This window comes from Limulus polyphemus, unplaced genomic scaffold (assembly GCF_000517525.1).
Source record: "Limulus polyphemus unplaced genomic scaffold, Limulus_polyphemus-2.1.2 Scaffold64, whole genome shotgun sequence".
NCBI lineage: Eukaryota > Metazoa > Arthropoda > Merostomata > Xiphosura > Limulidae > Limulus > Limulus polyphemus.
This window is the reverse complement of record NW_013665674.1, coordinates 1,304,566-1,315,112: the sequence shown is the minus strand read 5'-3', so window position 1 is coordinate 1,315,112 and position 10,547 is coordinate 1,304,566. Positions and strand designations below refer to the sequence as shown.

The following is a 10,547-nucleotide window of genomic DNA, read 5'->3' as shown; positions in this document are numbered from 1 at the left end:
TTCTTTCTTTTGAACCAATATTTCAAGGAGGTAAGGTATGTCTTTAGTCTGCTCAAAATTTCATATTTTTGTAGACTAAAATACATCTTAGTTACTTAGCTTGATAAATTATAATGGATTTCTATGGTATTGATGTAGTAATTTGTGATTTTTAGTTCTTCAAATGTTTATATAAAACCTAAAATAATTATTTGGTTTCATATCCTCCACGTACAGAATTTTTAAAGGCTTAGCAACCTACGTTAATCAGCAACTGCATACAAAGTTTGTAACTTGAAGAGATAATTGTTTGCTTTACTTGAAAACTAGAAGAGATAATTGTTTACTTTACATGAAAACTATAAGAGATAATTGTTTGATTTACTTGAAGATAGCTTTGTTATATGGAAACATCTGTTAGCTGAGTTCTTGCACAGATCTTAAAATATAATGTTCATAAATGGAAAACATCGGCACATGTAGATACATAGATCATGACAGTCGAGTTGTTCAAAACTTGAAAATAGTGTTGATAAATGGACCAATTGTTGGTTGAGATGTTGCAAAAGAAATATCTGCTGAAGCTTTTTGCCGGATACTAATCATAGCAGAACTGTCTGGAAAATGATCTATAGGAAATAGTACAGCTTATAAAATGAGTCAGATCAACGTAGGCCAGTAAGGCAATCACTTTAGCCAATCAGGAAATGTCACAGACCTACTGAAGGATGTGTAGATTGTATAGGAATTCTTTTTGGTGGTAAAGGATAGGTTTATGTGTTTTAATAAAGATGACTTCCAAAATAGAGAGATGAAAGGTTGACCGAACATTTGCAATAATTTGAAACATGCTATCCATGTAGTTAGCAGCACAAGTCGGGTTCACCAGTAAATGCTGGCCAAACGCTGATTCACATTTTGATAGTAGAACTTTTGTTTTACAGGAGTGACATGGTAAATTCTTTAGTTTCACACTCTTAGTTCTTATGGATGTGGGAACATGTTGTTTAATTGTATCCTGCAATCTTTGTGAGGTGCGACCTATTTACCAACATTCGCAGTTGCATGAGAATTCATAAATAACCTTACTTTTCTGTGTGGTAGGTATCACATCATTGTGTGTTGCAGACAACAACTTACATGTGGAATAAGCAAAGTAGGGGTTCACTGCAGGAAAATATTTAGTAATATCCGTTTTCAATTGTTTTTCAAATTTTGTTGAAATGCTACCAATCCATGGTAGTTTTGGGTAAACAGGGCACTTGTTAGGACCAAATTTTGGATCAGTTGAGAAGCTCGCAATTTTCCTTGAAGTAATTTGATTGATGACATTTTCTGGATACCCATTTTCTAGTAAAATAGTTTTAATTGTCTTCAAATCGAAATCTAGTTTATATTTTGAACAGATAACTGAAGCCCGATGGTAGTAGCAATAAGGTTCATTTTGCGACTTTTGGGACTGAAAGAATCCCATTGCGTGTATTGTCCTGTAAAAGTAGGTTTTTCTGTATATACTGGAGAGAAATAAAAGTCATCTTTTTCAACTAAAACGTCTAGGAACGGTAAAGAGTTATGTTGTTCCTTTTCAAAAGTAAATTTGAGAGCCGAGTGCAACGAGTTTAGGTTTTGTAAGAAACACTCACATTCCTACTCAGTTTTAAAAATGGCAAATGTTGTCTACATAGCGGAAGTAAACAACAGGTCTGGTAACTTTGTTAAATAGTTCTTTTTCATGGAAACCAACAAAAATATTGGCTAATGCAGGTCCAAGAGGAGAATACATGGTGACTCCATCAATCTGTTGGTACATGATATCATTAAAGCTGAATTCCACCGAATGTGTCGCAGTATTCATCAGTTCAATAAACAGGTCTTTAGGTATTAGAGGGCACTGAACAAAGTATCTGCACAAATTTTGATGGTTTCTTTCAGGGGTACATTATTAAAAAAAGCTGCTGATATCGAAGGAGCACAAAAACGATTGATTAGGGTTAAGGTTCTGTGTGGTTGTAGCAAAAGAAAAGAAGTCTTGAATACAGTTTTCCGAAACGTACATTAACACCTGTTCTAAAATTTCTGAAAGCCATTTCGCTAATTCATGTTGTGCAGAGCCAATCATAGACAAAATCAGTCGGAGTTTGGGTTCATGCAGAGTATTTTGTTTCTCAAATGGTTGATGGTGCTAGCATGCCTCACCCTCCATGGGCTTCGGACCAGTTTGCTTTAGCCTACTATCAGGCTGAATGTCAGTTTCTTGATTCTCAACAGTTGGAATTGATTTTGCCCATGTGGGGGGTGGACCATGATTATCCTGTTTGTTTATCCCATACCTAATTTTCCTATGGTAGTTGTCTACCATCTACCTCCTTTCCAAGCTGCTCTATCGAGATCCTGAGTGTTTTTCCAGGGATAGCCTTTCCTTGCTTACTTCCACGTTGGCACATTCTTCAGCCCTTTCCTCACACACATGGTTTCTTCGTTGTTGGGATCTGCTGGGGATGGACACTATATTGTCCCAAGTTCATTTACCACCAACTTAACTTTGAGACTTATGTAGGGCCCCTTTGGTGAGGCAACAGTCTGCTGAACTTGAGTTGAAGACAGTATGATCCTCTTTCCTTCCCCCATCAGGTGGCTGTATTTTGGATTGTAGTTGTCGCTGGTATGATCCTCTTTCCTATCCCAACATGGATGTCAGTTCCTGGTGGCTGGGTTTTGGATTGTAGTTGACTTCCTGATGTTATGATTCTCATCTTACCCCCACATGAATGTCGGTTCCTGGTGGCTGGGTTTTTGGATGCAGTTGACTCGCCATTTGCAGTCCTTCGTGCCCTAGCAACTCTACATCATGGGGCACATCCTTTTTACTCTCACCCACATTACTGTCATCTGTAGGATCGATATTCAGATATTGAGTGGTTTGGATCCCTATCTAACCATTATTTTTTCCCTTTTGGATGTACTCCACCCTTTTTCTGCCTATGGCTGCATCACCTCTTTCCACACTGGGTGTAGAGTATACCTGGTACAGAAGTGGTGCAGTCTCCCACGTATGATCCTCTGATGCGAAAATCCTATCTTTTAGGGTGTTCTTCGGACACTTTTGAAGGATGCTTCTTTCTTCCTCTACTTATTCATTGTGGGATTCTAGCTAGTTGTGTGAGAAGAGCTAATGTACTGTATTGGAATTTATAATTTTCCTATACTGAAAATGTATTTCCAATAGGTACTTACCTACTCTTGCACTTCCCATTCTTCCTCTCCACTGAAAACAGATGCTTCCATATTCTGCCAAACCTTGAAGTGATAGTTTGGTAGAGAGAGTGCATCACACTCCAGTCAGTGGAGGGTTGTTGCATGATGATTTACATGTAAGACGCAGTTGAACAAGAATAGCTGTTTATGTGAGAAGAGGTAAGTGCCTATCGGAAATATATTTTCAGTATAAAAAAATGATAATTTATCCGTTTCCTAACTTGTACAAAGTACAAAATTTGTATGTTTACTTCATTCATGATAAACTCTGCAGTTCATTGCTACAGTCAAGTCATCTTGTTGAAGCAACCATCTCTCTTGAAATACTTTAATCATCGTTAATATAGACTGTTCTTTTTCCTTTTTCTGTCACTGAAGATTGTATACTTTCTTGCTGTAGAGATATGAAAACTCAGATGAGAACAAAATTTCTGGGCTGCAAACAGCTGAAGCATGTGAATTGATGGGAGAGGTAGAGGGGATTTCAGAATGTTTACCTCGCAAAGTGAGGTAACTACATGAATTATGTATATATACAGGTTGTGAAACAACAGACAATCACAGATCAATTAGACAGCTTGTGGATGGTGGAGGCACAAAAATTCAGAGAGCCATTCTTTTAAAATGATTTCATTGTTGTCAATGTATACTGTTTTGTTTCCTTTTCCTTCTTCCAAAAATGTTGCACTTTCTTGCTGTTTATATTTGAAAACCCAAATGAGGGAAAAGTTGCCATACTACAGCATGTGAACTGAATTGAAGGAATACAGTGGCTGTTCCAGAATGTTGACTTTGTGAAAGGATTTAGCTGTGAGCCCAAGGTTGTGAAGCAGAAAATAATCACAGATCAATTTTATAATTTTAGGAGAATGAAACAGTTTATCAGACACATTTGCCAAATCATTAGTTATTCCTAAGCTGGAATGTACTAACATAATTTGCAACAGCAATATGTGATACCCCCCTCCCAATTTTTATATAATTTAAAACAGTATTCAATATAGATATTATAAGATGAGATTTACAGTGCAGTTTTTTTTTACTAAATATGTGCTCATATTAGTATTTATTTTTATGCAACAGCATATTATTTCATCTGTTCTTAAACATAACATTCATATACTTTTGCTTGCAGGTGGTTTTTTCTGGTGAAGAAGCTGTTGATGCTGGTGGAGTACGGAAGGTAAGGTTTTTAGATCTAAAACTTCGATAAATATTACTTTACCAAATGATTTCAAAAAAGAGTGCAGAAAAATCATGGTTTGTGAGAGATTGTTTAATATCAGGACCTGAATATGTTGTGTTGTCTTTCATCCAGAGGAAGTTTTCAAATTAAGAATATTGTCAAGAAGCTTTTGTGAAACATATATTTTGTTTTTTAATTTAGATCTTCTTGAGAATGTACATAAGCTGCAAAGTAACAACATGTGATACTGATAGTTATTCTAGAGATCTTTTCAATAATAAAGTATTAAATTCTTAATTTATTTTTTAAATACTATCAATTTGATTGTAAAAAAGTTATTAAATGTAACTAAAGTCAGTTTAGAGGATTAATAACAAATATTCTTAAGAAGTATTTGTTTAAGCAATTCTGTCTGCACTAAAGTGATAATTATGTATTCAGGATTTAGTGCTTGCTGATATTTTCTAACATGATGCTTCTGTTTTCTAAGTAAAGAGAAGTATATATTAAAATAACTATTCTTTACATGTATTTTTTTCAATAGGTACCTTTTAACTTAATGTATATTATAAACTACTGATAATTTGGGCACAAATGTGGCTTCCTAGGCACTTTTCATTGTATATTTACAAAACATTTTTAAACTAGAAATACTAGTTTAAACTATATGAAGGAAGAATATTTATTATTCTTTATTTTTTGAAAGAAAAATATACAAAGAAATATTTTTATTTCATGTGTAATGATGTTTTGGTTCTATTGATGTAAATGCTTTTTGATTCATATTTTTTGTAATATTATGTACAGGAGTTCTTCATGCTTTTACTAAGAGAGATACTAGACCTTAAATATGGGATGTTTAAGGAATACCCAGAAACTAATTGTATATGGTTTAACACACAGGTGAGTTTTCCAAGTACAAAACACGTGAACTGATATTAAGTAGTGATTAGTTTTGTTGTACATTGTAGTAAACACTAAAATATGTAAGGAAATTCAAGACTGCTTGCAAAAATAAGTAAGAATTCTTGTACATTGAAATGTTGAAGGCACATAATGTCATGTATTAGAACAAAGTTACAAGGGTTTGTTGGTTGGTAATTTGTGTCAGTATCCCTGTTTATACGAAAAACCATAAAAAAAATTAAGGAAGAATAATTAACAAATTGACTAAATAATAACTAAATAAACTAATTGACTAAATAATAACTAAATAATTGATCCCATGCTAGGGAAGTACTATAGACTATAATTCCAAATTTACAATATGTATCTGTGAAAGGTGGCAAGTTTTTAGTCAACAGTACATGTCTGTTGTACACAAAAATCAAATGTATTAATAAAGTTTTTGTACTAAAGATATGTGTGTGAAAGACCAAAGTCAGTCTGACTTAGATTCTTGACAAGTTTAAGTGCAAGGAGATTTTCATTTGAGGGATGAAAAACTTTTACCATCATATACTTTGCAAATTGCATGTGCATAAGCTATACAACCTCCTAAATGCACATCTAAAATTTTTGTGAGTATCTTCGTATATTATATCTGGTACTTCTTCTGCTCTAACACAAGTTGTTGTAAAGTCAGCATTGTAGGGTGACATGAAATGTTGATAACTCCAATATCAAATATCTTATACCATGTTGGATGGCACTCTGTAAAAGTTCTGAGCATGCACACTTTAACCAACCCATCTGTGCACATGTGGTTAACAGTGATTTTGATTAACTTTAATTATGATTAGCATTTTCACATTATAGTTTCACAACTTGTAGTGCATTTGTACCATTATGGTTAGTGATGTTTAAACTTATGTTCTCATGTTGTTTTTAGGTAAAGGATAATATTTAATTATGCACAAAAATACAAAACCTATAACCTGAGTGCTTTTGAAAGATGGATCTTTCTGTCTGCACTTAATGAAGAAAGGTCCATTTTTCAAAAATGCTTGATTTATAGGGTTTTGTATTTTTGTGTTAAATTGATTTTTAGAACCTGTGTGTTTTCCTAACATCATGAATATTTGATTATAGATATTTGTTTGCTTTTCAGCCAAGAAATGTGTTTTTAGGATTACAAAATGAAACATTTTCCTAGAAAATTACAACAAACTCATCTTTAGGCTGTTTTTATTGTAGCATGTCTGTGTTAGTTTTTATACAACACAAAGATCAGGTAAAAAGTATTTCAACTGTTCTGTTATTTTCGTACAAAACTTAAGTCAAGACTTTCAAAAATTACTAAATGCTTGTATATCTCTATATTTTGTAACTAATAATAATTTAGCAATTTGTTTTGTGAATTGAGACCAAGCATGAAGGTTAATTTTGTGAAGATATCATTGTCTTCATATATTTCCAATATATATGAATAGATAGATGTGTGTGTGTATGTATATTTATACTGACATGTATGTGTTTGTGTGTGTGTGTGCACATATAATATTTTTTTTGCACTCACTATTTAAAGTTATTCTTTGAATAATGAAATATTGTACCATTGTAATGTCAGTTATATCAAAAGCTCATGACTTTATGGATTTTTACTTCCCATGTAATAAACAAACTGCACGTTTCCGTATCCTTGAATGAATAAGAATAAACTAGAAATATAGTTGGGCTTTTTTGAACTAGATATCCAAATGAAAATTTATGACTTGCTTTTGCTGTTTTTATAATATACTGTATATTACTAAATGTAACAGGATGTGTTACAAGAAACTACAGAGTAAATTATTCATAAGCTTGTAAGAGGGAAAATTAATTTAGATGAGAACATTTCTTATATATTACCACCTCAAACTAAATTCCCATGACCTCAGATTACAAACTAGTCACAAAATTTGGGACATACAACAGCTGATAGTTTATATTTTTGCATTTATGTATTTTAATTGATAAGATACAGATTGTGTTTCTAAATGTTTATTTGAACCTCTAAACAAGTTCAACTGTTCTCAGATTAAAAACTAGTCACAAAATTTGGGACATACAGCAGCTGATATTTTATATTTTTGCATTTATGTATTTTAATTGATAAGGTACAGATTGTGTTTCTAAATATTTATTTGAACCTCTAAATAAGTTCAAGTGTTCTAAAAAAATCAGTTAACATTTTTGTTTGCAACAAGCATTAAAATATATTCTATTTCAGATATTTGAGGAAGAAGTCATGTTCTTCTTGATTGGTCTTGTTTGTGGCTTAGCCATATACAACTACACTATCATTGATCTTCCATTTCCTTTGGTTCTGTACAAGAAGTTACTAAATGAGTAAGTATATATAAGTTTCTCAAAAATGAAATCTAAATGTTATAACTTCAGTCTTTTTAGGTGAATAAATTTTTATGTATATTGAACATTATCATCAACATGCAATGAAATGATGAAAATTAGAAAATAGAAAAAACATACCTTTTAATTTTTTGTAGTATATCTTTAAAGATTTTCCTTTGGTTGAATTCATAATTTCAGTTCTTTTCCTTTTCACATATAGTTCATTTTTAATGTTTTATTTTCCTTTCTTGTCCTTTACCCCTTATTATTCATCTCAACACAAGTCAACAGTGCCCTTGTGACATATTACAGTGTCTCTGGTAGACTTGTGCAACCATTCGGCAAAATGTTCGTGCATTGCGTAATATCCTAAGCCTTGAGAACTGACCCAAAGGATGAGTACATTTTCAAAATGTTTAAACCTTTCAATTATGCATTTTAAAACATAAATAATACATAATTAACTAAAATATAAAGTAAGACCTAAATACAATTTAAACTGTATCTCTCACTATAACATATTTGAGTAAGAAACAACCATAAAAGCTAATCTTGATCAAGAAGTCAACAATACTACAGTCAGTTACACATACTCTGTGATGAAAACTGTGTGTCAATTTGAAAATTACATTTGTCAGATTATAGTGTTAAATGAGCTCTTTCTAGTGACTATACACATGTATATGTAACCTCTACATATAGGCTATAAAGCTCAAACAAATATGTTAAAGGTGGGCATGTCACCTCTCTGTGGTTAAAAACATTTATTACTTGTTTCCAATGCATTTATTCAGAGAACTTTGAAATATACGAGTCAATAGGTTATGTAAGTATCTTATAGTCTAGACATTCATCTTCATAACTGCCACTGTATTATTGAAGATACAGAGTGCCAATATGACAATAAATCTGAAGTTCTAAGTAGTTTTTTAAAGGATTCTTTTGAAATAAAGGACTTAAAACTTAGATAACATAAAACTTTTAATTATAACATACATTATAATGCTAATTTAATTCATATAAATTGATAGTAAAGATGTTTAATTAAATTTTGAATGTAACACAGTGACTTGTGCAGAAAAGTGTTTATAAAGGGGTACCTGTTGTGAAAGGGTTAAGTAAATGTTCATGAGTGATAAGAAGCTTTCTCATTGGCCAAACTTTTAGGTAGACTGCTACCTCAACTAATGATGATAATGCAAAACACATGCACGAGTAGTAATAACCTGAAGTGAACTTTTGTAATTGTAGTTTGTGTAGGGGATATATATACTAACGTTGTAGTTAGGCATTAGAACAGTTTTGGGAACAGACACAAAAATATTGGTAGTTTAGGACACATAGTTTTTAAAATTGGTGATACACTTGCACTACTACTATACACTACTGATGCTACTCCCTTGTGCCTGTGTTCTCAGAGTTGCTGACCATTAATGTCATACACAGAGTTCTTGAGGTTTGAGAAACTTACAGGTGTAATATCTAGCATGGGAGGCTGTTATATATATATACACATGTGTATATAATGTTAAATATTTTTTGATTATTAACACCAGAATTTTAACTTATTACAAATCAAAGCTATTGAAATAATATAATAAAAAATGATGCACTAGTATTTGTTTTTTAATAAAAGAAGGTTAATGACAGTTTATGGAACTATGGTTAGGACTTCTGGAATCTCAGATTTGTTTTTATGTCTTGTAGTGATTTTATTCTTTTCTGTGTATTTTCAGTTATTATCATGCAGAAACCACATGTGCCATTTTTTTATTTGATGGTATTATGCCAACACTAAATGTAATTTTGTATTTATCGTGTATAACTTACAAAGAAAGGATTGAAATAACTATCTTGTGATATTTAAATAGGTGTATGAAATAATTCTTATTAATAAATATTTTGTACTTGAAACATCCTACTTTTAACCCTTTTGAGACGGGTCATGGGTGAAAGACCATGTCATCTCGTTTGTTGACTTGCATTCAAAATTTTATTGAACTACTGTTTCATGAATTTATGTCAATAAGTTTGGTATCAAACTGTAGATTATAGCTCAAATTTTAGTAATATACATTACTCAATTTCTTAATTTAAAAGTAAATATTAAAAAAACACTGATAAACATCGATTTTTGTGTGTGACGTGGTATGATGAATGCAGCACTGGCTCAAATTAGGTGTTTGTGAAGTCAAAATACTAAGTCTGTAGTCTCGTACAAATTAGAAATTCAAATTACCGATATTGATGAGCTAAAATATATAATAAGAATGTCTTTTCTATTTGCTAAGATATTGCACATGTAATAAATCAAACACAGTGGCGCCCCATCCAGCTCTTTCCATTTTTGGAAATGCTCCTTTATATACAATTACTTCTACATATGACATGAATAACCAATTGGAAGATTGGAATGTTCTCCTAGTGGCTTTCCCAGCCATTTTAATGGGCTTGGATGCCAAATTCTTTCTTTTGAACCAATATTTCAAGGAGGTAAGGTATGTCTTTAGTTTGCTCAAAATTTCATATTTTTATAGACTAAAATACATCTTAGTTACTAAGATTGATAAATTATAATGGATTTCTATGGTACTGATATAGTAATTTATAATTTTTTTAGTCATTCAAATATATACAACCTAAAAAATTATTTTGTTTCATATCATCCACTTGCAAAATTTTTAAAGGCTTAGCAACCTACATCAAGCAGCAACCATGGGCATAGGTCATAACTTGAAGAGATAATTGTTTGCTTTACTTCTTTATTTAATGTTCTATGTTTTAGGAAAAATATGTTAAGAACTTATTTCAAAATAGTATATATATATATATATATATATATAATGTATAATAA

At 31.8% G+C, this 10,547-nt stretch overlaps 1 protein-coding gene across 1 annotated transcript in view; it reads left to right on the top strand.

The window, feature by feature from the left end:
- The window catches only part of LOC106464953 (probable E3 ubiquitin-protein ligase HERC4), a 107,413-nt gene that overhangs the window by 74,556 nt on the left and 22,310 nt on the right, over positions 1-10,547 (top strand). The window contains exons 21-23 of the mRNA XM_022393329.1: positions 4,370-4,417; positions 5,228-5,323; positions 7,572-7,690. Of these exons, the coding sequence (XP_022249037.1) occupies positions 4,370-4,417; positions 5,228-5,323; positions 7,572-7,690 (263 nt within the window). The remainder of the gene's footprint in view (positions 1-4,369; positions 4,418-5,227; positions 5,324-7,571; positions 7,691-10,547) is intronic.